At 57.7% G+C, this 27,951-nt stretch overlaps 2 protein-coding genes across 5 annotated transcripts; one reads left to right on the plus strand and one right to left on the minus strand.

Moving 5' to 3' along the window:
• Window positions 1–271: 271 nt before the first annotated feature.
• Window positions 272–18,449, minus strand: PDZD7 (PDZ domain containing 7). Its single transcript, XM_021699993.1, is given in 18 exon segments — window positions 272–524; window positions 526–758; window positions 1,165–1,197; window positions 1,199–1,266; window positions 1,580–2,179; window positions 2,898–2,969; window positions 3,125–3,216; window positions 3,335–3,426; window positions 6,548–6,723; window positions 7,306–7,356; window positions 8,949–9,146; window positions 9,646–10,047; window positions 10,469–10,529; window positions 11,728–11,875; window positions 12,109–12,285; window positions 12,822–12,996; window positions 13,327–13,467; window positions 18,227–18,449. Coding segments are annotated over 18 exon segments (3,195 nt in total).
• Window positions 18,450–19,726: 1,277 nt separating this feature from the next.
• SFXN3 (sideroflexin 3) lies at window positions 19,727–27,721 on the plus strand. 4 transcript variants are annotated; one of them, XM_021700159.1, is made up of 11 exons: window positions 19,727–19,763; window positions 21,970–22,133; window positions 22,791–22,961; window positions 23,311–23,409; window positions 23,721–23,796; window positions 23,921–24,006; window positions 24,241–24,368; window positions 24,562–24,611; window positions 25,446–25,495; window positions 25,954–26,001; window positions 26,274–27,721. In XM_021700159.1, exons 2-11 carry the CDS (start codon window positions 21,973–21,975, stop codon window positions 26,368–26,370), a joined length of 966 nt encoding a protein of 321 aa, XP_021555834.1. In that variant the 5' UTR covers window positions 19,727–19,763; window positions 21,970–21,972; the 3' UTR covers window positions 26,371–27,721. The 4 variants fall into 4 exon arrangements, with proteins under 4 accessions (XP_021555834.1, XP_021555832.1, XP_044772065.1 ...); XM_021700157.1 differs by lacking the exon at window positions 19,727–19,763 and adding an exon at window positions 20,639–20,746; XM_044916130.1 differs by lacking the exon at window positions 19,727–19,763 and adding an exon at window positions 20,651–20,746 and having other exon boundaries at window positions 22,791–22,965; window positions 23,315–23,409.
• The last annotated feature ends 230 nt before the right edge of the window (window positions 27,722–27,951 follow it).

The following is a 27,951-nucleotide window of genomic DNA, read 5'->3' on the forward strand; positions in this document are numbered from 1 at the left end:
GTTGAGAGCCCATGTCCCTCAGTGCTTGGGGGCATTAAAGGGGACATCATGAGAAAGTGCCCACCAATCCCAAGCGCCAGACCTTGGCTTTCTCCCAACCTCTCCCTGTCCTGACAGATTGGGGGCAGTGAGCGGGTGACACAGGCTACCCAGGAGCACCTTGTCCTTGACACCAAGTTTATCTGGAAAGGGCAGAGCCTTAGTGATAGCTGGAGAGGGAAGAAAGTGGGGAGCTTTGGGAGGAGGCAAGTCAAGCAAGAGGGGGAGGTTCCTAAGTCCCGAGGAGGTTAGTAGGTGAGGTCTGGGAGATAGCAGGAGGGTCCTGAGAGTCAGTGGGAGGATCTGAAGTCAGGGGGAAGAGTCGTAGCATAGGTGGGGAGAGTCTGGGGTTAGTATCAGGAGTCTGGAGGGCTAGAGAAGGGACTGGGCTGTCGGTCCGATGGAGGAGCCTGGCGTCGGTGGGAGGAATCTGGATATTGGTGGGCAGAGCATTAATGGGAGGTTCTGGGAGGCAGTGGGAGGGAAGGAGTACCATCAAGGGGTCAGCGGGCAGGGGAATGGTCAGCAGGAAGGCGCTGATTGGTGAGGGCTGACAAGTCAGGGGGTAAGGGTAGTGGACTGGTCCTGGGGACCCTGACCACAAGCTCCATGGGCTCCCGAGCCTTGTTTCGATAAGCTCGGCGGATGGTATCTACTGCTCGCTGGTGGGTCACCCGCTCCAGGCTCTCTCCATCCACTGCCACAAGCTCGAAGCCAGCCTGGGATGGGGGTGGGAAAATCACAGCCCTCCCTTCTCAGGTCATCCCACCACCCAACCTCTCACCTCCACCACCTAGGACACTCCTCCTCATCTGGGTGGAGGGGATGGACAATGGGACTTTTGTGCCTGGAGCTGTGGGGGGCAGGGTGAGGCACAGACAATGGCCCTTTGTCCCTTGGGGCTAGGGGTGGAACATGATGGGCCACTTTCAGGCCCAGGCTGGCATGAGGGGACAGATTTCTCCCTAGGCTTGTTCATCTTGCAGGCCTGACCCCCCTGCACCCAAGCCTCCTCCCAGGACCTGGTCTAAACCTGTCTGGCTGGAAGATGAGTATGTTCCGGCCCCACCCCCACCAGAATTCAGCTCTGGACCTCAGGAGTGGGCTTGGGTACTCTTCACCCACCTGCAGGGCCCCACTGAGGAAGGCAGCCCCCCCCCGGAAAGATCTTTTCTATCTTCACCATGGGCTGCACCTTGGACTCAATGCCCCCAGAAATGCTGATGCCTAGTGAGAGAAAAACACCGGATGAGCATGCAGCCACACCCCTCAACCCAGAGCTCCCAGAAGAAACCCAGCACCCCAGCACCAAGTCCAGGCCCCGACTTCTCCCAAATCCCCAGATTCTGTTCCTGCTCGGTCCTCGACTCCAAAAATCCTCTAGTTCCCACCCCCTCCAATCTAGAACCTCCCAAATAGACCCCCATATCCAAATCTTTTCCTAAGCCCAGGCCCCCTAGTTGTACCCCAAAACCAAGCCCAGAAACCTCACCCAAACCCAAGAGCCCCACCTGCCAGGCCTAGTCCCACCTGCACTCACCCAAGGACTGCTTCATCTTGGACAGCGTGACTGTCCTCAGCTCCCCACCAGGGGCCTTCTTGGCTGCCTCCCTGGCTGTCCCGCCAGTTCCATTCTCGGAGGGGCCTTGACGGCCCCCCGCCTTGGCTGCCTGCTCATCCACAGGTTGTGGCAGAGGGGGCCTGGCCTTCCGAGGCTTGTGGTAGCGCCCGTTGGCCATGCTGGGGGTGGGGACAGGCGCTGGGGATGGGGAGCGCCTGCGTCCGGGGGACTTGCCTCGACCCCAGCTGCGTCTGTGGCTCTGGGCAGGGCCCTGGCTCTGCCTCTGGCTCTGGCCCTGCCGAGGGTCCTCTGGGGTCAGGGGTTCTGTCAGCAGCCAGTTAGGCCTTGGGGGCCGGGGAGCGACGGGGGGAGGCTGGGGAGGGGGTGTGCAGGAGCTTCGGTGTGGGGCGAAGGCGTCTACTGGCACGTCTTGGAGAGGGGGGATCCCTTTATGAGGGTGGCGGGGAGCAGAGGCACCCAGGGAGAGCTGGAGGCCCCCCAGCCACTCCCTCAGTTCCCCATCGTCTTCCTCCTCCGAGAAGCCGTTCACAGGCAGCAGGTAGAAACCTCCACGTCTGTCTGGGGAAGGGGGCCAAGGTCAGGCTGCCCGTCCTCACCAGCCCGGACCACCTTGCCAGGCCCCAATCCTCGCCTTCGTCAGTGCAGGGCCCATGAGATCCAAGCTTGGGTTGGCTCAGGCCCTCGGGTGGTTGTGCGCGCAGTGAGGGACTCTGCCTGGGTTCCAGGGTGATACAGAACTTTAAAGTTTTCTATGGCAATATGTGTCTCAGAAAAAATAGCACTCGCACACCAAACTGGTAATTTCTCAGAGATTATTGCATAGAATGAGAGTAGATTTAAAAAGTGACTGGGTTTATCATGAGAGACGATGGACTCTGAAAAACAAACAGGGTTCTAGAGGGGAGGGGGGTGGGAGGATGGGTTAGCCTGGTGATGGGTATTGAGGAGGGCACGTACTGCATGGAGCACTGGGTGTTATGCACAAACAATGAATCATGGAGCACTTCATCTAAAACTAATGATGTAATGTATGGGGATTAACATAAGAATAAAAAATTTTAAAAAAAAGTGAGTGGGTTTAAAACCAATTATTAAGTAAATAATAGTACAGGGGGGTGAGTGGATGTGATAAACGTGGCCGCAGTGGACAAGGATTTCCTTCAGGGAACCAGCCGGCCTTCGGAAGCCACGACACCCTCTGTGGGGGGCAGGGACGGAGGGCCCGTTCTCCCTTCCCCAGTGTGCCCCCTCCCCCGGCTCCGGGACTCTGACTGACCAGGCACAGGCGTGATGAGGTGACGCTTGGGCGGTGTGTCCTGCCGGGCTGGTCGCAAGGCAGGAGGCCGTACTACTGGGAGAGGAGACCCCGTCAGAGGTGGGGCCCCTGCCGGGCTCCCTGATGGACCCAGCTGAAGGCCATCTCTGCCCCGTCTCCCCCGGGAGGCCCCACTCCCATCCCCACCTGGGGCTCAGGATCTACACGTCCTACCCCCAGCTGCTGACCTGCCCGGCTCTTAAGGGCCTCAAAAGCCTCCAGCTCCACGGGCATCACCATGCTGTCAAAGCGGCCGAGGTCGGTGGGGGCCACCACGCTCCTGGGGGAGGTCGAGAGACAGGGGGTGGGCAGGGGCACAGTTCTGGGGGTGACAGTGGGGGGAGTTCTCAGAGGTCCCCTTTCTGCCCCCCAAACCCTCCCCACAGCCCCCACCCCACCTGATGTCCCTCAGTAGCAGCAGCTTCGCGGGCCTGTCCAGAATGGCCAGCAGGGGCCTCACGAGGTCCTCCACACCGCCCTCGTGCACGTACTGCGGAGAGAGGCGCCGCGGGTCACACAGCGGCGAGGACATCCAGAGCTGGGAGGGGGGGCTGCTTGCGCATGTGCGGTTCCCCACGTTTAGGAAAGCTCCTCCGCATCCCCAGGCTGTCCCTGGCATGGGGGGATGTTGGTGACTAGGGGGAAGCCTGCAGTTGTCGTAACAGACCTATAACAGCCCCGGTAGCAGCATTTGTAAGCCTTTTACGTACGGTCTCTCGTTTAGCAACCCTGTGCGATGACGTTCATTATTCTCGTTTTACGAATGAGGAAACTGAGGCTCAGAGAGGACTTTGGCCAAGGCCACACAGATAAGGAAGTGTGAAGAGGGATTGGAACCTGAGAAGTCTGGCTCTTGCGAGCTCTGGTGCCGGAAAAGGGTGTGCAGGGAGCCGACTCTCCTCCCCGCCCCCACCTCCCAGGCAGAAGGAAGGAATTGGAGCCAAACGCTGGGCTGTGGGCCTGGCTGGCCCAGCATATGTCTGCACAGAGACCTACCAATTAGGCTTTGTTCGGCGCTGGAACAAAGGGGGGACCTTGGGGAAGGGGTGGCTCGACAGAAAGCCTCTCCAGTCAGTCCCCCGGGGCGTGGAGGCCCTTCTGCCTGGCACTGCCCGGATGCCACCAGCCACACCCCACCCACTCAGACAAACCCGTAAACTGAACACTGGGAGCCACCCTATTTGGACAGCACACCGCCCCCTGGTGGTGAAATGGAGATACACACAATCACATGGTGATACACACACACACACACACACACACTCACACACACCATCCTGGACAGGAATAGACACAGAGACACAGCAAGCCCTGGTGGCCAGAGTGAGACATTCGTAAATATCGGGAAATAAAATATAAACTATGTGGCCCTAAACCACACACAAAGTTACAGGGACTCACACACACACACACACGTGTCCAAAATACAACCCCTTTTGTCTGGAGCGAGAGATCTATAATTGCACAGAATCAGTCGCATATGTACACATTTCAAGGCTACAAACCCGCATGTAGCACCTACTAAGTGCCACGCCCTGTACTGGGCAGTGGGGGCACAATGAAGAAGACCCTGTTCCAGATCCTTCAGAAGTCAGTCTAGTGGGAAACGAGGGGCAGAGCGAGCCACGTGCCCCAGGGAATGACAAACCACTGGCAGCGGGGCAGAGGGAGTCTCCGAGGAGCGCACCAAGACCGCAGTTGGCTTCTTGGAGGCGGCGACATTTACACAGACCCCTCTTGGTATGTTTGTTTCACTGACATTTACTCTTAGGCATAAATGCAGGCAACAGCACGAGTATTGGGAGGAAAGTGCTCCGGGGTGGAGTGGAATAGCGGGTAGACAGAAGTTCAGCCTGACCGTGGGGTACAAGAAGGGCCTCCACGTAGGCTGCATAGGTGGGGACTCCGGTGTGAGTGGTGCCCCAGAGTCGTGCGGTTCATCACCTGTATAACCCTGGGCGGTGACCAGCAGAAGATGACCATGTGGTGATGTGGCGACCGCGGGAGAGCTGAGGTTAGTGGCTGGCTGGGGGAGTCGAAGCAGGGAAGGCCTTAAATGTGAGCATTAGAAACTTGTACTCTGTTCCGCCAAAGGTAAGAGATTGCACAGGGGCTTGGGGAGTGTCAAGTGATCCAAGGGGGGCTTTCTAAAGCCTGGTCTGGTGGCGGTGGAGAGATGGCCCAGAGAGGGAAGGAGGCCTGGGGTTTGAGGCCACACATCTGAGTCACTAGGGGAGATTTTCCAATCATCCCGGCCAGAGCTCCACCACAGAGGGTGTGATCTCTTGGTGCGGGTGGGGTGGGGGTCAGGTTTGGGTGGCATGCAGGTTTCGTGGGGGTGCCGTGAGAGGTGGTCCCGGCTTGGACAGGGTGGGAGGAACGGAGGGCTGATGGAAAAGGAGCTGATCCAAGAAACGGGCACAGCGCGCCACCTAATGGCCAGAGCCCAGAGTTGCAAGCTCACGGAGGCTGGTGCTGGGGACCCCACTTAGCACTCAGAGTTGAGCATGATGACACAGAGTTTAGCCCAAAGGCCCTTAGCTGCCCCCCCAACATGCACCCCATCTGCAGCTCTGCTGTCAACCAGGCCTTGGTAAAGGGATGCATGAATTACTGTGCCTCAGTCTCCAGGTGATACACACGTGCCGTATCTAGACGCACACACACGGGTCGATCACACAGATGACAAACCCAGGCGCCCACAGACACACAGATGTACACATCACACAGACAAACAACACAGCCCCGTCCCGACCGGGCTGAGGCCATGGGGGGATCACAAACGACTTCCTGGAGCCCCTCAGCTTGTCCTTGCACGCAAGCTCACATGTGCACTGACGCCAGCACTCCACGGGGACCCCAGCGCAGGAAACCTGGGGGCTCTGAGGCAGGAGGAGAGCAGAGGGCCTTCAGACCTCCCTGGAGGATCAGACCCCAGACCTGTGCCTCCCACAACCTCCCCAACACCCAGGCCACAAGGACTCCCTCACATCTAACTTGCGCCCCACCCTGGAGCCCTACTTCCTGTTTGAAGTAGAAGGAAACAGAACAACAGAGCAGACGTTGGGGGAGGCTTGGGGTGTGTGGGGGGTGACAAAGGATTACTTACTTAGGTAACAGGGGAGGGGGCCTGGCATGAGGCCGGGCCTGGGGGCTGACTCAGGGAGTCAGGGGAGAAGGTTGGGGTTTAGAGGAGAGCTCAGGGGGTGACCGCAGAGACTCATGTGCCCCCACTCATCACCTGTCCGGCTCCTTCTCTCCTTAGCTGAAATATCACCTCCTCAAGGAGGCCCTCCTAGACCACACCACCTAATTTGTACCTCTTGGGTTATTTTCTCCTATTCTTTTCTTTCACAGCATTTCACACAATTTGCCGCCATGGGTGTTTAGGTTCTAGTTACTGTATGTCCCTCTCCTGTCTGTGAGCTCAGTGTGTGTGTGTGTGTGTGTGTGTGTGTGTGAGACAGGAACAGGAGTGACTTCTGCTTTTCCCAACCTCTGGCCTCAGGGCCTCGAGCCCAGATACTGACCAGAGACGGTGGCCTGAATGAATGAGGGGCTGGGTGATGGGGTGACCATGTGCTGGAGTTGGGGGCAGGCTGGAAGCTCACCCGGGAGCAGTGGCGGGTGACTGCCAGCACCTCGTCGTCAGTCAGCAGCCGTCGGGCCAAGTCCTGAATAAGGGGCCGTCGGCTCTCCCAGGCTTGCACCTGCTCATCCATGTCGGGCAGCTGGCTGGAGGGGCCCCCGGACCTAGCAGAGAGCAGGGTCGGGCCCCTCTCCCGCTCTGCAGGGAAGGAGCGAAGGCATATGATGAAGGAGCCAGGAGCCGTCAGGGGAGGAGGCAGGGGCTTCTCTCAATGGGGTCAGAGCCCAGAACAGGTCAGCTGAGAGGCCTAGGTGCCACTGACAGAATTCCAGCCTAGCCCAGAATCTCCCCACCGATGTCTCCCATAGCAATCTGCCCAACAAGGGAGCTCCAATCTAGACCCTTTGGCCCCCAACACAGACCCCCTATACTAGGCTGTTCCTTAATGATGTCCTAGCCCGGTGCCCCCTGGGCCCCCCGAACATTTACAGTCATAGTACTCAATGGGGTCCTGGCACAGGCTCCCTCACCTCCCCAAAATCTGTCTTTAGGAGCCCCATCGAGTACCCTGTCCTCAAAAATGCACCCCAATATCTGTCTGCAGCCCTGTCTCTCCTGGTAAGCTTAGTCCAATTCTTTTAGCTGCCCCCAATTTGCACCCAATCCCCCATGCATGACCCCAACTGAGTTTAGCCCAAAGTCCCTTAGCTGCCCCTCAACATGCACCCCATCTGCAGCTCTGCTGTCAACCAGGCCTTGCTAAAGAGATGCATGAATTACTGTGTCTCAGTCTCCAGGTGACAAACTTCTGCACAGGCCCCACTGCCCCTGCTGTGAAGAAGAAAGGCTCAGCTGTGGGCCCCGGCTCCCAGTCTGAACATGGGGCTTTGGAGGGCTCAGGGACGGCTTGATCACTAGTGGGAATGAAGAGTTTAGGCTGGAAGGAGGTGGAATGGCGAGGCAAGAGGCCAGGCCACGAAGGTCTTGTAAGGCTATGCCCAACTGGGGACTTCATTCATAGGCAGTGGGGAGTCAGTGAAGGTTTTGGATCAAGAGAGGGTGCCGTGTGAGTTCTGCTTGTGGAGATTCATTTAGAAGCAAATATATGGAGGGAGGAACCCCAAGAACGAAGCTTGGGGCAGCACCTATCTTCAGGGGACAGAGAAAAAAAGAGGAGCCTTTGGAGGAGAGAGAGGAGTGGCCAGAGGGATAGGACGAGCATCAGGTGAGAGCAGGGCCCTGGGGCCCATGGCAAAAGAGATGGGTTGAGGAAGTGGGGCTGACCTGGCCTAAGCTGAAGAGATTGTCTCTCCCATGGGACTCTCACCTTGGCCCCCCAGAAGGGGCAGGGTCCAGGTCCTCATCCTCTGGTCGTTTTTGCCTACCCAACATCCACTCTCCCTCTGCAAACAGCACCCCAATTTCACCTGGGGATCTCCATTCTCAGTGCATGGGCTCCAGGGTGAGCCCATGACCCAGGCTGGCCCAGGAAGGCGCCACTGGCCTTTCCCCGGCACAGCCATCTGTTGGGCATGTGACCCAGCTGGGCCAATGAGAGCCTGGAACTTCAGCTGGAACTCTTTAAGAAGCTCTCCTGTCCCTGGGTTGCTAAGCGAGAATGGCCATCTTCCCTCTGAGTGGGCAAAACCTGCATGATAACGAAGCCAACCCAGGGGAAAGGGGAACTAAAGAGGAAGGGGGCAGATGTCTGATGAGATTGTTCAAACCTTTAGACCCACTCAAATCAGTAGCTGAGCCAAGGAGTGTTTTTTAAAGCTAATTTGAGTTGGGTTTCTGTCACGTGCAACCCTGAGAGTCTTAACTCATCCACTCTTGGTCCAGTCTTGGAGCCTCACCTGAGAGACGAGAGGCCTCTCTGAGGGTCCATGGGAAGCCCCTGACAGAAGTGAAGGCTGCCCAGGCCTTTCTGCTTGGGCCCTGATCTAGAACTGGCCTTACTCAGGGATGGTGCTAGAACTGTGTAGGGCCTGTGGAGCACCGGCCAGGGGAGGTGAAGCCAAATATTCCAGGAGAGGAGTGCCCTACCCACCTCAGCACCAGCACAGAGATCTGACCCAAGCCCTTCAACTTCCTTGCTAGGCTGTAGCTCTATCAGTTTTCCTTTCTGTAAAGTGGGGAGATGAGAGAGTTTAACGATGACCACTACATTTTCTGGTACCTTCTGGTACCTTCTGTATGCCAGACAATGTCCTGGAGTGATTTACATACATCCATTCACTTACTCCTCACCATTCCTAAAGAAACAGGTATCATTACTCTCACTTTACTCACGAGGAAACAGGCTTATGGGGGCGAGTTGTTCCTCCCAGCTAGGAAAAGGCAGCGTGGGATTGAAACCCAGAGCCGCTGGATGCCAAATGGGCTGTACCTCCTTCCTCCCGGTCTCATCGGCGGGTGCTTACCTTTCTCCAGGTCTAGGCGAGGGCGGGGCTTGGCCGGGCTCCCTCCGTCCAGCGTCCAGGCCTCTCTGTGCCCATGCCCTGCCAGCCAGCCCTGCCGCCCTCCCTTGAAGAAGAGGTTCATCAGTGTCTTGGAGCGCTGCAGGGCCCCCTTTTCCCCAGAGGACCCCAACTTCTCCTTCTTCCGCTGCTTCTTCTCCTCTGCAGACATGAGGGATTACCCGGGGGCGTTGGAGCAGTGGGCAGAGGGAAGGCCGAGGGGCAGGGGTGTGAGGAGAGCCAGGGAGGAGGGACAGTAGGGGGCAGACAGGACCTCCAGCCTTGTGGGGAGGTGGGGGTGGAGATAGGTGGGCTTCCTCCTTCGACTTTCCACCTCTCCCCCACCCACAGCTCCAGCTCGGTGAGGACCCTCCAAGAGGGCCGGGGTGTGTGTGTCTGTGTGTGTAGGGTGGCGGGGATGGATTAGGGCTGGTGTGGGGCCCAAAGCCGACAGGAGCTGGGACTAGATCTGAGGGTGGGTTTGGGGCCCAGGGCCAGTTTAAAATGGGGCCCAGAGCAGCGTCTGAGTGCATTCTGGGGCTGGAACGGAGGCCGAGTCAAGGCCTAGAGCCAAGGGAGGTTTGGGGCCCAGGACTGGGTGTGAGGCAGGTGTTGGACCGGGAGCTTTGGAGAGAACATCGGCCGCCCCTTCCCTACATACCCCACAAGGTCAGGTGGCTCTGGGACCTTGTGATGGGGGGCCGGGGTCGGCTCAGGGCCAGCAGCAGAGCAGTCTTAGGGGACTCGGAGAGCGCAGAATCCAGGCGGCGGGCGGGCCGGGGGCCGTCGGAGCGGATGGCTGTGTCCCTGAGGATGACGGTGGGCCTCACACTGCACCAGGTCTCCACGCGGCCGCCCATGTCCGGCTCCGTCTGCATGGCTGTGTCCGCCCGCCCCCAGCCTGGGCCCCGACTGTGCGGCTCGTCAAGCCCCAGGCCGCCATCCAGGCGCTGGGAGGGCAGGGAGCCCTCGGCCGAGCTGCAGGGGGCGCTGGAGGCATAGGAGGAGCCGCTGGAGCTGCTCTCCGAGGCGGGGGACAGCTGCCGCAGCGACCCGTTGCTCACTGCAGGCAGTGGGGAAGGCAGGGGCATCTCAGGGGAAGGCCGCTGGCCTCAGGGCCCTGCCAGGGTCGCACAGCACCTTGGGTGTGGGGGTGGGTGAGTGTCGGCTAGCAGCCAAGGCTGGAAGCGCGGGGCTCTGGGGAACCAGCTGCTCAGCAGTCCTGCCACTGACTTGTTGAGAGACCTTAGCCAAGTCCCTTCTCCTCCATTCACCCGCCCCCCTGACCCTGCCCCAGGACTCCAGAGCCAAGGAGAGCTGGGAACTGAACCCGCAGCTTCCCAGAGGGGAGCCAGGAAATGTCTCTGGGCGGTGCGGAAGTCCCAAGCAGGTGTTGCTCCTCCTGCCCCATTATTCCTCAGAGGCTCCCACGCACCCTCGGGCCTCAGCCCTTTCCCTCCAACGCAGGGGCCTGAGCCACTTACATCGGTCCAGCCAGCAGTACTCAGAAACCATCTCTTTGTAGGCAGGGTACCGGCCAGTATCCTGGGAAGAGCATGGCGGGCACAGGAGGGCAGCGGGGAGTAGGTGAGAAGGGGGAGTGACAGGACAGGAGTAAACTTTTCAACCCCATCCCTCTCCTCCAAGTTCATCACGCTCGACACAAATGGGCCGCTTTATGTCGGAACTTGCCAAATTCCTCTACACCTCAGGGCCTTGCACTTGCTGCTCCTTCTGTCTGGATTCTCTTCCTTCCACTCATCTCCTGGCTAGCTCCTTCTCCCTCTTCAGGTGTCACCTCCCCAGAGAGACCTGCCCCGACCCCCCCCCCACCCCCGGGCTAAAAGGGCCCTCCTAAATTACCCCTCCCACCTCTCTGTTAATTTCCTTACAGCCTTTGTCAGTCAGCATGCATCCTGTTTGTCTGTCTCCCCCCCTGCCCCTCCGCCCCCCCCTGAACAGTCGCCCTCTCTGTCTTTTAGCCCCAGCACGCAGCATAGGCACTGTCACGTAGGACATACTCAAAAATGTTGAATGAATGAACGAGGGGCAGAGTGGGAGAGAGGAGGAGTGTTCAGGGTCATGCGAGAGAAAGGAAAGGGAGAAATGGGATGGGGAGATTGTGGGATGGGAAATCAAGGGGGCAGAAGCGGGGGAATGGCGGAGGAAGCCCTGAAGGGCGAGGGGGGTGAAGGCTTGGGAAGGGAGGAGAGCGGAGCCGGGGCCGGGAGTGGGTCCTAGCGGACAGCGAGCCGTCACCTCCCCTGCAGCCAGAGTGAGAAGGACCTGATCCTCAGGCAAGTGTGAGACCCACATGAATCATGAATGCAGGTGCCTCCCCTGAAATCCGATCTCTGGCCTCAGCCCAGCCGTCCTTGCCCTGTGCCCAGGTCCTGCCCAAAGCCGCAGCTACCACCCCACCCTCGGGGCGGGACGTTTTCTCCTTTCAACCCTGGACCTCCACCACTCATCCGAAGGGGCACTGCCCTGGGTGTCTGGGCAGCAGGACTGGAAGCAGGCCCTGCTACCAGCCAGCCGAGGAAGTGACCGTGGTTTCTGAGTGACTCTGCCTCTCTCAGCCTCAGGTTTTTCTTCTGTGAACTAGGGATGAGCACAATGCCTCTCCTCTCAAATGGCTGTGGAAAAGTGATAAGTTGTAGGGCAATGGGCATTAAACTCTAGAGAGGTCTGGGAAGTTCCTCCTATAGTCTGGCCTCTTCCTGACACCCACAGTCCTGCCCACCTTGATAGTCAACATGATGTGTGTTTGGCCCTTCAGCACCTCCACGGCCTGGCTGTGGCTGATGTCGTCGAACCTGACACCGTTGGCCGCCAGGACCTGGTCCCCCACCTTGATGCCATTCTCCTCGGCCAGCCCACCATGATCCACTCTGGGGTCAGACAGGCGGCAGTCTGAGAGGCCACCTGGCCTGCCCTCCCTCACCCTAGACCAGACTCTTCCCTCGGATACAGGGATGCCCCAGCCAAACTCCTTGACCCTCTTCCTGGAGCCCCCCACTCCCCTCCAGACCCCACCCCTGACCTAGGCCCTCCTTTGGACATGTAGTTGGCTGAGTCTCACTTGCCGACCCATCCGCATTGCACGCCCGGCCCCAGCCCTCACTTGGACACATAGATGCCCAGGCCAAACTCCTTGCCCCCACGGATGTTGAAGCCCAGACAGAAGTCGTCTGACGTGGTGTAGAGGTGGACGATGCGCCGCACCCCGTCCTCCGAGCCGCTGTCGGACGGTGTCGAGCTGCACTTCTCCACTACCAGCCGCCGATTCACGACATCCACCCTGGGACAACAGCAAGGGGCTGTCAGTCTGGGCCCCCCCGCCCCGTCCACCACCACCCACCCCCTTTCCTTCCAGCATCTCGGACAACTGCACAGGTAAGGGGAGGTCGCCTTGGGGGACTCCCCAATCCTGAGACCTTCTGTGGGATGTAGACTTCATTAAATTTGGGAAACCACCCCAATCTCCTCTTTTTATGGAGTGGCTCCATTGGGCCAGGACCCATTTCGAGTCCCCACAAGAACTCTGAGGGAGAGGTGCTGTTACTATGCCCAGGCTCCCAGGAGAGCATCTTTGGGGACAGCGCCGCCGGCGTCTGGGATAGAGTTGGGAGGAGAGCTAGGGGAGAGACATGGCCTTGTCCCATTTCAGTGTCAGGCCTTAGGATCGCTGTGCTTCCAGCGCCAAGGGACAGAGAGAGCAGAAGCCGTACATAGCTGAGTCTCGTGCAGAGCCCTGTGCCCTCAACGCCTCCTGCCATGGGCTGGATAGGGTGGATGGGGTGGGTCAAGGTCAGGGCTGGGACCAGGCGTTCTCACCACGTGGTCTTCTCCTTGGAGAATTTGATGCCCGGCACGCGGCCCATGCGCCTCACCATCATGTGCAGGCGGCTGCTGCCCGTCAGCACTTTCACGGCGCTGCCCATGGTGGTGCTCTCCAGGCTCAGCCCGTTCGCCTCCGTGATCTTGTCCCCCACGCACAGGCCAGCCCGCTCTGCACCGGGGGAGGGGGCGGCTGCCATGGGCCCCTTGGGACAAGTCCCCCAGGGCAAAGCTAAGCCTTCCCCACCACACAAGGCTCCCTGGGGTAAAACTTCTTCCACGAGATTGGGGATCCCCAGGTGAGGTGTGGGTATTCCTTATTAGACTAGGGACTTGTCCATGAGCCCACTCCATCCTGGGAGGGGGCCTCCTTTCCCCATTGGATCAGGCCCTCCAAAGCTGAGGACCCTTGCCTGCCATCGTTGATAATAGGCCTCCAGAGCCCCACCAAGGTGGGGGCTCATCTCCTAAGCCAGCACCCACTCCTGGGGGCCCTGCTCACCTGCACTGCTCCCCTCCTCCACTTTGCTGACGAAGATGCCCAGGCCATGCTCAGAGCCGCCCCGCACACTGAAACCCAGTCTCCCTGCTGGGCTCTTCTCCACCTGGACAGCGTGGATGATGTCGCTTTCATCACTGTTGGCTGTGTGGTGGTGGTGGTGGGGAGGGACACAGGCATGACTCCCATGTCCTTTCTGGGCACAGAAAGCCCCTGGGTTTCCCAGTTTGGGTTAGGTTGCTCGGCACATATACCTAAGGCCCTATGGCCTAAGGGTAGCCGATTTCTGAGTTCCCTGTTGGGGATTTGAGAGTATGGGTCAGCAAGAGAGTATGGGAGCAGGCAGGACAGGACTCCATATTAGAAGATGCTGTTCTCCTTCCCTTATTATATATGTGTGTGTGTGTGTGTGTGCGTGCGCGCGTGCCCATGCACGTGTGTGTTTCTTATACTTACTAAGCTTCTCATGCCCACAGGCCCGGGATAGGACAAATTCCTAAAAACCCTGCCACTCTGAGGGTCAGATGGATAGAAAAGAGGTTCAAGATTCCATTCTATAGGGCAGAGTTGAGCAAGTTTGGGCTCTTCAACTTGAGCAGAAAGGAGTATGCTCGCTCTATCTTCAAATAGTCAAAGAGCTATTATGTGAAAGGCATTAGATGTTCTTTTCTGTGTAACCCAGAGGGCAGAACCAAGCCCTCATAGTGGAGTTAGATGGAGGCCAATTTAGTAAGGAAAAACTTTCTAAAACCTTCAGCTATCGGACAATGGAATGAGGTTTCCAGGAGAGACAGCGAGTTCCTCATCTTTGGTGGCATACAAGCCAGCACTTGATAAATCCCTCTCTGGGATATTGTGGAAGGATCTCTGAGGCCCCTTCTATCTCTTAGACTCTGTGATTCTGGAGGTAAGGGCTCTAGGAGCTACTTGACTATATGAGGAGAGAAACCCAAAACACCACTCTGCTACAGTATATGCCCAGAGCCCAGAGTGGTCCTCTCCATCAGTGCTGGGGAAAGTCAGAGAAGCAGGGTCCCTAGGAGCTGCAGCTGATAGGGAAGGTGTTTGGGAAGACAAGATGGGTGGGATTTCAATGGGTGGAGCAGAAAGGGAGGGCACTGATGAGGAAGGGGAGGGAGTGAGCAAGGCTCTGAGGGGGGTCCTTGAGAAGGCCTTTGGTCAGAAAAGTTAAGAAGACTGGAGAGGGAAGCTGGGTCCCAGGTGAGAAGGTGAGATTTCTTCTTGGACAAGGCTTACTCCAGAGATATTTGAGAGGGAGAAATCTCTCTCTCTCTCACACACACACACACACTTCTGTTTGATCTAAGAGAAATCAGGTTACAGTGCATGACCAGAGCAGCTCAGGAAGAAATCTCCAAGGGCAGCCTGTAAGTAGGGATGGTGCAGGACAGAGTTGTGGGACATCCTGAGGCTTCCTGGCTGATTCTGTCTGCACACATCTCAACCCAGCCAACGAGTCTGTTGCTCTCCTGTCCCCCAACCCTCTTTCTTCTCAGTCCTTCCCTGGGGCCTTCCTAGGGCCCTGGGCCAGGGGGATGCCGATCTGGGGTTTTGAGCATAGGAGCTTGGGGCCTCTGAGGATGGAAACTTTTCTACCTCTACTGCCCTACCCCGGGCCACCAACCTCCCCCTCCAGGAGCTCACAGCCTCCTCACTATCTCTCCACTTCCATTCTTGCCCCCTTTAGGCCATTCTCTACACAGTGGCCAGAGTCAGCTTTTACAGTAGATCATGCCTGCTTATTAAAAACTTCAATGCCTGCTCCTTCTTCTAGAAGGAACTCCACAGTCCCCTATGCCCAGTAAGGCCCTCTGTGGGCTTTCCTCTGCCCACCTCTCTCCCTTCACCTGTGGCCACCATCCCAGTCTCACTGAGCTTTGGCCACACTGACCTCTCTCCTGTTCCTCTCACAGGCTAATCACTTCAGTGTTCCCTCAATCTGTGATACTCTTGCCCACACCTTCATAAAGCCAGCTCCCAATCTGCAGCCCCTCCTGGCTCAGACACCACTTTCTCTGAGAAACCTTCCTGGACTACCCTCCCTGAAGTCCCTTCCCTTCTTCCCAGGTGGCCTCCATTAGAGTGGTTCTCAAAGTGTGTCCCCCAGACCACCCATGCAGCAACACTCAGGAACTTATTAAAAATGTGTATTCTTGGGGCGCCTGGGTGGCTCAGTCGGTTAAGCGTCTGACTCTTGATTTCAGCTCAGGTCATGATCTCGGGGTCTTGGGATGGAGTCTTGCAGCAGGCTCTGAGCTCAGCGTGGAGTCCGCTTGTCCTTCTCCCTCTGCTCCTCCCCTGCTCTCTCTCAAATAAATAAACTTTTTTGAAAAAAGTGTATTCTTGGGGCACCTGGCTGGCTCAGTCAGTAGAGCATATGACTCTTAATTTCAGGGTTGTGAGTTTGAGCCCCACACTGGGTGTAGAGATTACTCAAAAATAAAATCTTTAAAAAAAGTTTTTAAAAAATGTGTATTCTTGGGCTTCGCTGCAGATGCCCTGAATCAGAAGCTCTGGGTGTGGGACTCAGCAGCTTGTCTTTTCATAAGCCCCCCCGCCCCCAGGCAATTCTGATGTATTCCCATGTGTGCGAACCACTACTCTATCGTATCATCCAAATAAGTACCTCCAGGATTCTTACCATCCTTTCTCATTATTGGCTTACTCACATATTATTTATTGTCTGTCTCCTTTAGCTAGATTGTAAGTTCAGTCACGGTAGGGACTTTGTAATCCTTTTCTGCCAATATATCTCCAGCATGTCGCACAGCACGTGATATCTGCCAAGGATTTTTTGAATAAGTAAAAGAATAAACGGATGAATGAGAGTGAGGAGGAAGGGCTGGTTTGGATTAGAGAATGCATTTTCTCTGGGACCAGCTGAGTTTGAGGAGCTGGTGGGAAGTCGTGGGGGTGATGTGGGTCCCAGTTTCTCCCTCCCCACTGAGCCTCCCTTATCCGTTCCTTTAGGCCTCTGGAATGGTCTAAATAGTAACAAGGGGGAGAGGTTCCAGGATGCGGCAAGTGGGGAGATGTTTGTGCTCAGGCAGAGGGGAAGATTCTGGGCTCCGAGGCTCCCAGAGCAGACAGGGTAGAGGCCAGCTGGTGGAGGCCATGCCCCGGACCTCCCCTTGCTAGGAGAGGCTGCTCCCCTGGCTGCTCTAGGGCTCTAGGGCGAAGCAGCGGGACAGAGCAATCCCGGAACTTCTTCTGTGAGAGGATCTTCAGAGGGAGAGTATACAGAGCCATCGCATCATAGCTGGGGCATGGTCTATGTGGCTGTGTGAGGGGGACGTGTAAGTTCTTTTAATACAATGGGACCCAAAAGGGCCATGCCCCAGTGCCTTCCCTATCCTCTACCGTGTCTCCTACCTCCTCTGAGGACTTCTGCTTCATGACCCGAATGACAGTGGTGACTCTCAGCAGTGCCCTGCTGCTCACCCAGGGGGGAGACCCAGCATGGTAGATGATGGGAGTGAGCATGCTGGGTCATGGGGTCAGGAAAGCCTGCTCTCTGAGGAACCCAGCGGCCCGGGGAGGGGACCTGAGATGCCCAGCTGGGTCAGAGGGGAGGAGCAGGGTCTGAAAAGTCCTCTCTGGGATCCAGCCAGGGGAGTTCTGCTGGCTGAGAAACAGAAGGGGAGCTGGAGATATTTATGGCATCTGGCCCACAGAAAGCCCAGCCCCAGGGGGTGCCCACTCGCCCCCCAACTGGCACTCAAGGTCCTGCCTTGCTCACTGGCTCTTTGTCGCCTCACATCTGTCACTGCAGCCAAGCTGTCTCCTAATTGCACTCCTCCCCGCCCCCCTCCCCACCCTGTGCTCTTGGTTTCCACTTCCAGCCTTGTCTGGGATACCTCCACGCCAGCACCAGCTGTTCTCATTGCTCTGTCTCGAAGCCCTACTACACTGTAAGTTCCTGGAAGGTGAAGATTGAGCCTCCTTTTCCTCCAGGCCCCTGCAGGACCTAACCAGGACTGGTATAGAACAGGTGTGCGATGTAACAGCATTAAACAACTATATAAGGTCAGGTAGCCCCCTCCTTTGGGGCCCAGGCCTGGGGGTCCCTTCCTGACCCTCAACCCTCCTTCTTTCCCCCCCTCTTTGGAACATTTGCTACTCTACCTCTTTCCTTTCTTCTGCATCTGAAAACTTTTTTTAAAAAATATTTATTTAGGGGCACCTGGGTGGCTCAGTTGGTTGGGCAACTGCCTTCGGCTCAGGTCATGATCCTGGGGTCCCGGGATCGAGTCCCACATCAGGCTCCCTGCTTGGCGGGGAGTCTGCTTCTCCCTCTGGCCCTCCCCCTCTCATGCTCTCTCTTTCACATAAATAAAATCTTTAAAAAATATATTTATTTACTTATTTTAAGTAATCTCTACACCCAGTGTGGGGCTTGATCTCAGGACCTGAGCCAGGCGCCCCTGCACCTGAAGGCTTTAATTCTGTCTCCCCAACTGGGCACTGACTCTTCACAGCCCAGCACAGAGCTGGTCACACCACGGGTTGGTTGATGGAGTATATCCTTCTCCATCCTGCTCCCCCCAACCCGCAGGGCATACACAAAGGGACTGGAGAAAGGCAGAGTCCATAGGATGGAGCAGCAAATTAGCTACCCTGCCTTGCTTGGCTTGGGGGCTAGCATATCACACACACCTGTCCCTGCCTCCATACTCCTATCTCCCACCTCCGACCTCTCTATAGTCCTGCAACCCTAAAGCATTGGCCTGAACAGGAGGAAAGGGCTGATGAGGAAGAGCTATGGCAAAACAGGGGCCCTCCATGCCCCACAGCCCCAAGACTCCCATCTCTCGAGTTCCTCCTCCCAGCTGGCCCTTAGCCCCACCCTTAGCGCCAGGCCTAAGCTGGGCCCCGCCCCCACCTTCGATGGGGGAGTTGATGAGGATGACGCGGCCCATGGGCGAGGAGGCTCGGATTCCGCGGGGGGGCCCGTTCAGCAGCCGCTGCTGCTTCTTCAGCAGGTATCGCATTGCGGAGCCCGAGTCGCTGCCCAGGTGGCCGCGGGAGGAGAGGGAGCTCAGGGAGCCCGAGCTGAGGTCTCTGAGGCCCAGTGGGTCGAAGCCCACTGCAAAACCCTGCGCCATCGTGGCGAGCCTGGGGCGGCGCCCTACAAGTCCAGAAGGAACCTGCTAGCCCTCGCGAAAAGGGCCCCGCGTGCTCCGGGCTCCATGAGCCTTCTGTGCGGAACTGGAGCCTCAGTGACTGGGAGCCCCCCACCTCTGCAGATTCTCAGGAGTGTGCGCTCCAGGCCTGTGGATGGAGAGCAGGGATTGGGACAAGGGTGTAAATGCTGCCCTGCTGCCTCCCAGAACTTCCACCCCCGCCCTGATTTGAGATCCTGTCCTCCCTTGCCTTAGGCCCCTGGCCCAGTCCAGGCAGCATCGTGGACTTTCGGAACCATTTATACAAGGCCAGTGGGAGCCTCTCATTCACCCCTCATTCCGGCTCTCAGCTGAGTCATCTACCCCAGTGTCCAGTCCTGGGTATAGTGGAGATGGATTCTTGCGGGTCATAGGGCTTCAAATGGTGTAAGAGAAATTGGGGCCCAGACGATTCCCCGCACGCCTCTCCTTGCGTATGTGGGTAGGGGGTTCGGATCTCTAGGGCAGGGCTGCAGAACCTGGGACAGCTGCAGCCAAGGGTCCCAGAGATTCCCCGACCCCCAGAGATCCCCTGATCCCAGGCTGCTGTCCCCTCCGTCCCCTCTCCTCTCCCGTCTAAAGAGGTTGCCTGAACCTCTCCCGGGCTTTGGCGGAGGACCTGCTGGCTAGAGTCCCACACAGCGCGCACAAAACCCGGAGCCAAGTCCCCCAGAGCAGCTCTTGGACTCAGCACGCAGCATCCCACCCTCGGGTCGGTCCTCTCGGCCCCCACCTCTCGAGCTTGGCTCCCCTCACCTGCTTGCTGGTGCGGCAGCCGCTCCCGCGGGCTTGAGAGCTCGCCGCCGCCGGGGGAAACCTCGCCCACGCTCTGCCCCGGCTGCTGGAATAGGGCTGGCCTGCGTAGCCGCGGGCCCCCATTGGCTGCGAGGGCCGTCAGTCACTGCCTCCGTCCCCTCCCTTGAGCGCGCAGGACAGCCGTTTGTCACCTGGGCTGAGGCCGCTGAGTTCTGCCCGCTGCAGTTCGAGTTCTGATGCCCCACCCCGCCCCACGAACTTAGGGTTTGGGTCACGCCTCGTCCCCTCCCGCTACCGGTTCAGCGCAGGGGAGCCCAGTACCGCGTCTTCTCCAGGCCGAGCCGGATACTAGGGCTCTTGGAATTGCCACCCCTCCGCGTCCCCCCCTGAGGCCTCAGTGAGGGAATGCCACCTGGGCAGAGGGGGGGCGTAAGCATTCGGTGGGCAGGAGCGTGGACTGGCGCCTGGGTGTGCGGCAGGCGTGCTCTCTAAGGTGACTGGGTGAGTTGTGAAGTGTGTGTGTGTGTGCGTGTGTGTGTGTGTGTGTGTGTGTGTGTTGCCTTCTTTGACATGCATCCTCCTTCTGTGTTACTAAGTGTCTCTCTGGCCACTCAGTTCTGGAAAGGGCACAGGGTGGAGCCGCTGGTTCCAGGACACTAGGGGGAGGAAGAATCTTTCTGATCCACTTGCTTGATGCAGACAGAGGCACCTTGAGCCTTCTGCCCCTACACATCGCAGGGCAGGGACTAGGGCTAAGGTCTGTGGTGCAGGTGTAGGGATTGGGGCCGGAAGGAAACTGGGGACCCAGTGGAGCTAGGGGTTACAAGAGGCGGGTAAGGAGGGGGCTGGAGGAGGGAAAGGGTGGGGACATAGAGGGGGCACAGGCAGGAGGGAAACTGTAAAGGGCTGCGAGTGCCGAAGTGCTGTGACAAGAACTTGTGGGAACTGGGGTAGGAGCCCAGGAGGCCAAGGAGGCAGAGGCCACTGCCAAGGCGGCCATCTAGTAAACAAGCCGGGCGGTAATCCGAGACCCTCCGGGCGCACCATCAGAGGATGGCCCCTCCACGCCGCCAGCCTTCGTCCTGCGCGCTGAGAGCCTTCGCGCTGGGCACCTAGACCCGTTGCTGCCGAGGCCGGTGCCCCCCTCCCCGAGGCCAGCTAGGCCTCTGCTCTTTCTCTGGCTGGGGACTGGCCAGAACTGCTTCCCCGCGCCCCGATTGGCTCTGAGAGGCGGCGTTGGGCCAGGGCCCTGGAGCCCGGGCTGGGGGCGTCGCCCCAAACGGCACCCGCCGCCCCCAGGCTCTGCCAATCCCTGGGCACGCCCGGCGAACGCGCGGAGGCGGGGAGTCCCCGCCCCTCCGGCGGGTGAGCGTCACGCGTGACGTTACGCGTGATGTGTGGGAGGGCAGGAGCCGGGGCGCCGCGCCTGGGGGAAGGCGGGTCTGGGAGCTGCAGAGGCCAGAAGCCCGGGAGCTCGGGAAAGCGTGAGGGCCGGCGGTCGGGGCGGGGTTCAGCGGTCAGGGGAGTAGGGGACTGAGGGCTAAGAGGGAGGGAAGCCTGCCTTGAAGTGTGCTCTCTGTCCTCTCCGGATTCGGTATATTCGGTTCTAGGGAGGTTCTTGGGGCGCGAGGGGAGCTTGGTTGCGGGGAGGAATGTCAGGGTGGGGCCTTATGTGGTTACACATTCACGTGTCTGCAGTTGATGGGTATGGGTTGTGTGTGTATGTGTGAGTGTGCAAGTAACGGTCTTTGTGGGCTAGTGTACGCAGGGCGTGTCCACTGTTTGTATGTCTGTGTAGGGCATGTATGCTTCCTTGTGTGTGGGTATGTTCGTGTGAGTGTGTGAGAGAGGGGAGGGTGTGTCTTCCAGGGAGGGAGGAAGTATGGTCGGAGAGGATTAGTCATATTGTAGGATTTTGCCTAACACAGCCAGATGGCTGCTTTGGGCTTTCCTCTCCGTACTGGGTGGAGAGGGTACTTAATGACTCCTCCTTTCTCGCCGTGGGTGGCCTGGGGAGAGGTGGATGGGTGTCTGTGCCAGCCCTGCCCAGCTGGGGAACAAGGAGGGCCTTGGGCCATTCAGCGTGGGTTGAGGAAAATGCCCCTGGAGAGGAGATTTGTGCATGCCCCCTAGCACGCATGCCTGACAGGCATCAGAGTCCCTTACTTGAGATCTGGCATAGATAAGCCCTGGGGTGGCCAGAGAGCCCTTGCTCTCCTCCAATCCGGGGCTGGGGCGTGGGATGGCTTATGCCATCTTCCCAATCAGCCTTGGGGGTTTGCAGCTAGGTCTCAAGGCAGCTGGGGCCTAAAGCTGACATGTACATATATAATGTATATAATATGCAATTTTGTGCATAGAGAGCACGAGAGTCGCTGCCCAGGATTAGTTGCTGCTCTTTCATCAACCACACACATGTAAATCCTCACTGATGAAAATCTGCACCAGGCCACAGTGCAAAGGAGATCTGTTTCTCTGGTTGTGTTTCCCCCACCCCCCCTCCCATGGCTCTAGGTCTCTGAGCCAGAACATTGTCTGGAAAACAGCTCCTCCCCCCAGCCCTTGCTTACCTATCTGGAGTCACCTTGAGCTCTGGAAGGGATTGGTGAGAGGCCCAGAGACCAGGGCAGGGCTACCAGAGGTTCCCACAGGCAGAGCTCTTGGACCCCCCCCTCAGAGTCCTCAGACTCTGGTCTTTGCCCTGCAGAAAATGGGTGAGTTGCCCTTGGATATCAATATTCAGGAACCTCGCTGGGACCAAAGCACTTTCCTGGGCAGAGCCCGGCACTTCTTCACTGTTACTGACCCCCGAAATCTGCTGCTGTCCGGAGCACAGCTGGAAGCTTCCCGGAACATCGTGCAGAACTACAGGTAGACCGCTACCCCATCTGATCCTGTATCCCAGGGCCTCATTCCCTGCCTTGAATACAGTACCTTTTGCATCTATCTCCCCAAACTTGAAAGTGACCCTGTCCCACTCCTCAACCCCCTTATTCCCTGGCCTTATGTGTTGGAATTACAGGTAACTATGGCACAGAGTTTTAATCCAGAGAATTTTAGGGTGTTTGGGTTGAGGAGGTGGCATTGATATATGTGGGCAGGGGACTGCTGTTCACTTCACAAACCCTCTAAAGGGGGGTGTCCCACTGCTAGGCCACCCTCTGCAAGAACAGATGGTCTCAGAGTTGAGCCCAAGGAGAAGGAGAGCATCCCCCTTGTCTCCAGGAGGAAAAGCCCTTGTGATGCCCCCGGCCATTTCAACCCACTGGGAACCATCATTACCCATGACCAAGCTTTGAGGCAGAAACAGAAGGGCACCCCTGTTTGTGTGGCTACAAGGAAAATAGAAATAGGAGCCCGCCTACTCTTCTGGGAAGATGTGGTTCTTCCCCCGAGACAAGGAGCTCCTTTATTCTGAGATTGGGGGCCAAAGTTCCTGGTCCTCTGTCCAGACTTCCCCTGGTCAGGGCTTGCAGGGGCAGATCTGCCGCCTAGAATTACCTGTCTCCTCCCTGTCATTCTCCACAGGGCTGGCATGGTGACGCCTGGGCTCACCGAGGACCAGCTGTGGAGGGCCAAGTATGCGTACGACTCTGCCTTCCATCCGGACACAGGGGAGAAGATGGTCCTGATTGGCCGTATGTCAGCGCAGGTGCCCATGAACATGACCATCACTGGCTGCATGCTCACCTTCTACAGGCAGGTCCTGTCCCATGTGTCCCCTCCCTGAGCACTCTAAGCTAGAGTGTAGCTCCATGACTAGGTGAGGCCCGCTGGGCAGAAAATAGTGGGCGGGTGAGAGCTTGTGTTAGAATCCCCTACACCTCTCAGAACTCAGCCCTGGGGTTCCTCCCAGCCCAGACACAGTGTGTGGCTGCATAAGTGGGGCGAGTGGGGAGGGTCGTGCGAGGCTCACCAGAGCATGTTCTGGGGTTATCAGCTGGGTCCCTCCTGAGGGTTTGGGAATAACCTCTGGGGTTTCCTGATCAGGGTTGGAGGATGAGGGACACCATAGAGGGGGCAGAAGTAAGCGTCTTTGTTCCCTCAGGAAGACCCCGACGGTGGTGTTCTGGCAGTGGGTGAATCAGTCCTTCAATGCTGTTGTTAACTACTCCAACCGCAGTGGCGATGCTCCCATCTCTGTGGGGTGAGAGCTTGTCCCCAGGGACTCCCCCGGGACCCACCATTGCTCCCTCTGGTTTGCTCCTATTTCCGGAATGCTGCTCTCAGCCTGCCCCTCTCCCCGCTTTCCTGGCCTGAGGGCACGGCATCCTCTCGTGTGTGCTACGGGGGGCCCCTCTGCTCCTGAAAGGGAGGGATCGGGACTTCCAGAGCAGTCTACACTGTAGCAGGGAAGGAATTTCTCTGCCTTCCACGCCTCATGTATTGAGGGTTTGGCATGTCCCTGAAAGCGAGAGCCGTTCACCTCCCACGTGTGTCCCGACTCTTCCGCCACAGGCAGCTGGGGACAGCTTACGTGAGTGCCACCACCGGTGCCGTGGTCACAGCCCTGGGGCTCAAATCCCTCACCAAGGTAAATGCCCTCCATTTCCCCATCACTCGTCCACACCGACCTACAGGCTCCCCACACCCCTCCCCAGAGTTCCTCACCACCCCACGGCCCTTAGGGCCACTAAGTGACATCTTCCCTCCCCCAGCACCTGCCCCCCCTGGTCGGCAGATTTGTGCCCTTTGCAGCTGTGGCAGCCGCCAACTGCATCAACACCCCCCTGATGAGGCAGAGGTGAGTGGCCCCAGCTCCTGGCACGCGTGCCCGCCGTGCGCACCAGCCCAGTCCTCTCCCTCCACAAACGGAAGTTTCTGGGCACAGTCTCAGTCTGACTCGGGGCTCCTGGGCTGGGAGAGATAGCCTTTGAGTCTGTACACCTGAGGGCACCCCAGGGAATAGCTGCCCGAGAGGGCATTACAGGTAAGATTTAGGGCCTGTGGTCTGACCCCCACCCCCTTTCCTTTTCAGGGAACTGCAGGTGGGCATCCCAGTAACTGATGAGGACAGTCAGAGACTTGGCCACTCGGTGGCTGCGGCCAAGCAGGGAATCTTCCAGGTGGTGATATCGAGAATCTGCATGGCCATTCCTGCCATGGGTGAGGCAGAGGTGTCTGGGTGGGGCACGGGAGGCTCTCAGAGAATGGGGGGCCATTCTCCAGGGGTTTTGAGCACTCTGGGGGCTGTGACTCTGGGGGGAGTGGGAGGAGCTGTGAAGGGGGATCCACCCTCCTTAGGATCCCGACTTTCACTTCACTAACTCCCTCCTTTTCCGCCCTGCTCTCCCTGCAGCCATTCCCCCCGTGATCATGGACACTCTGGAGAAGAAAGACTTCCTAAAGGTAGGTCACTCTCACCTTTCCCATCGTGGAAGTGGTGGTGGCTGGAAGCAGAGGTGACCAGCCCCCGAGCCCGTTTCCAGCTTGGCCTGAGTCTGAGACGTGGCCCCTGTTTGCCCCACCCCTGTGCTGCCCCCACTCCCATCATTCATTCAGCGAGAAGGAGTTGGGCTGGGGTGAAGGAACCATGAGGGAGCAGGAGGAAGAGATAAGGGAAGGAAGGAAATGGTTTCTGTTCTGAAGAGAACTGGTGTCACTCCAGAGGCCTCCGGCACACACAGGGATGGACTGCCGCAGTCACACCGAACATCACATTCATGCTGTCGCCTACCGACAACCATGAGAAACACAGGCTCACACGTGCACAAACAGAACAGAGACGCAAGGCAAGGAGTACAGGCTCACTCACTGAGTCATTTATGCACAAGTATTTACTGAGCACCAACTGTGCCAGTTGGAGGAACAGAATGGTGGTCCCTGTGGCTGGAGTGAATCGAGAAGGGACAGGTTCATGCACGCCACTGGGCCGGGAGGAAGTGAGTGGAGGGTTAGAGGAGGCTTCCTGAAGAAAGCAGCTCCCAGAGGAAGTGTGGAACCAATTCTGAGAGGGGAGAATGGGTGATGGGACTCTAGGGAGGGTGTCAGCCAGCAGGCCTGGCCGACTGGAGGGTGGTGATCTGGAAATTCCTTCCCTCTTGTGGGCTTGGGAGAAAGAAATGGGGCACATACCAGAGGTTCAGAGGCAGGGTTGGAGGGATAGAGCTGTGGTAGGGGGAATGGGGTGGTGGGAGGGGACGAGGGGACACAAGCCATTCCATTGTCTCTGTCTCCCCACAGCGTCGCCCCTGGCTGGGGGCTCCCCTGCAGGTGGGACTGGTGGGCTTCTGGTAAGTGTGTGGAGACTCAGCAAGGGTATGTGAGAGTGTCCTTTTCTTGGTGGATGTAGTGGGTATTTATTGATTTTAAGATGTTTATGTACATCATTCATTCATACATTCGGCTGGTAGGGGTCTTGGGCACTTGTAGGGCATGCTGTGTGTTAGGGGGTGATCTCCATCCTTGAGGGCCAAGAGTCCAGTTGAAGAGATTCTAGTCTTCGTCTTTAAGAGGAAAGCATGGAAATAGGCCTTTTGGTACATCCAGGAGTTTCATGCACATTTGATTGCTGAATGTGGCACGCCCAGTCGCTGCTCTGGAGGCTCTTTCCTCAGCCAGAGCCTAATGTCAGCATTGGCTTTAATCAATTTCTACCCCTAGGGGCTGTCTCCAGAGATGGGGTGGGGTGCAGGGAGGGAACAACCTTGGGTCAAAACTTCACAAACCTTTCCAACGCTCTTCTCCCCAGCCTGGTATTTGCCACCCCCTTGTGCTGTGCCCTGTTCCCCCAGAGAAGGTAAGTGCTGCCCCCCGGGCTGGCCTGGGGGCTCTGGATGGGTCTCCACATCTCTGGAACCAGCTGACCTTAGGGTTCTTCAGGGTGTTCCAGGAGGAGGCCTGGCCTGCCAGGCACTAAGCTTATTCTGGCGCAGGGAAATGATAGTGAGCTGGGCCTTCTGGCCATCAAAGGAGATTCTTCAGCCTGGGAGGAGGAAGGGCGGTGATCCCTTAGCCTGATGCAGGTTGGGTTCAGGGGATACTCAGCCCGCCTGTGCTGTTCTGTTGCAGCTCCTTACACGTGAGCAGGCTGGAGCCAGAGCTGAGAGCTCGGATCCGTGAGCAAAACCCTGACATCGAAGTGGTTTACTACAACAAGGGGCTTTGAGGGAGGGTTGGCCCCTGGCCCCCTCCCTCACCTCCTTGGGCTGCTGCTTTAGTGGCGCCTTCCCTCCCCTTACCTTGCCCATCTGCCTGGTACTGGGTGGGGGCTGCGTGGGGGCACGGCCAGTGAGACCAGCAATCCATTAGGCTGAGAGAGGTGCCCCCGTCCAGCCTTTTTCTCTCCTCCCTGGTTTCAAAGAGCAGGGTCACATAATCCCTTTCTCCTGGGCTTCTCTGTCTACGTGCATACATACACAATACGTGTGCATAAGTGTGTGTGTGTGTACGTGCTGTCCTGGAAGCTAGGAAAAGACACGCTGTCCTAGGGTGTCCTGATATCTGGCTTCTCTCGGCATCTTGCCACCTGTCAGCCAGCCAGGCTACAGGACTTCCCTGCTCAACAGTTCTACCAGCCAAGTCATTTCTAGCAGCACCTCGCCCCTTCTCGACACACAAGGAGCCCCGGGATCTCAGCACAGAGACTGAGAGACACTGGCAGGCCAAACTGGGCCGACTTCTTCAGATTTCTGGTTCCTAGCTCCCAAAGCTGACCCGGGAGCTGGGCTGGCAGAGGAAGATGTATCAGGATAAGGGAAACAGGGTGGTTTAGGCCTCCCCCACATCCTGAAATAGAGAAGTTCGTCTTCTCTCCTCTATGAGAACAAAGGGGCACCAGGATCCTGTAGCACTCCCGCCATCTTCCCGTCTCCCCGCACTACAGGGTGGGCACCCTTATGTACAATCTTAGGAGTTCTTGGTCTGCTCTGACGTTATAACCTCAGATCTACACCTAGAGTCCCAACTCCCTCCCCACACCACAAAGCCATGAAGGCGAGCAAGCATTCCCCTTTAAGAGCTCCCACTGCCCCCTCTTACAGAGGGACACCGCTGTGGGAATGGTGCTTAACCTCCACAGGTATCTGAGTGGATGTAACTAGGACACCCTCAAGGGCAACTAGGCCCTGAGTGTACAACCTTAAGACAGGACATTTTATGTTCTGTTGGCTCTTGTTAGACATTCAGCAGAACCCTGACCTTAGGTCCTCTTTTGTAAGGCTTAGCCCTGCTCCTACTCCTACTCCTACCCCCACCTCCCAAAAGGAAGAAGGGCCTGGGCATCCATAGGTGGTCCAAAGGGGAGGTAGGCTTGGGAATGGAATATATGGTGGTACACTCATAGGATACAGGGCTGGACCTTGACTCTAACGCCCATGCGCTCTGGCCGAAGCAGTGGGTGTTATAGATGGAGGCCCCAGTGGGATCCTCTAAGAGCACTTTCCTGCTTCCCCAGCTATCCGCCATAAGTGACTAAAACTATGATGCCGTTGTTACTCAATAAACTGAAAACCTGTCTACTTCTTTTTTAAAAAAATATTTATTCATTTGAGACACAGATACAGAGAGAGAGAGAGAAAGCATGAGCAGGGAGAGAGGGAGAGGGAGAAGCAGGCTCCTCGCTGTGCCAGGAACCCGATGTGGGGCTCGATCCCAGGACCCCGGGATCATGACCTGAGCCAAAGGCAGACGCTTGACAGACTGAAGCCACCCAGGCGTCCCAAAACCTGTCTACTTCTTGATCTTCACT

This window comes from Neomonachus schauinslandi, chromosome 6, assembly GCF_002201575.2.
Source record: "Neomonachus schauinslandi chromosome 6, ASM220157v2, whole genome shotgun sequence".
Classification (NCBI taxonomy): domain Eukaryota; kingdom Metazoa; phylum Chordata; class Mammalia; order Carnivora; family Phocidae; genus Neomonachus; species Neomonachus schauinslandi.

Excerpts from the sequence above, each read along its gene's own strand:
- SFXN3 (XM_021700159.1), top strand. The coding sequence starts at position 21,973 with ATGGGTGAGTTGCCCTTGGATATCAATATTCAGGAACCTCGCTGGGAC. Across the intron at positions 22,134-22,790 it reads AACATCGTGCAGAACTACAG|GGCTGGCATGGTGACGCCTG; the intron begins GTAGACCGCTAC and ends CATTCTCCACAG. Across the intron at positions 26,002-26,273 it reads GCCCTGTTCCCCCAGAGAAG|CTCCTTACACGTGAGCAGGC; the intron begins GTAAGTGCTGCC and ends GTTCTGTTGCAG.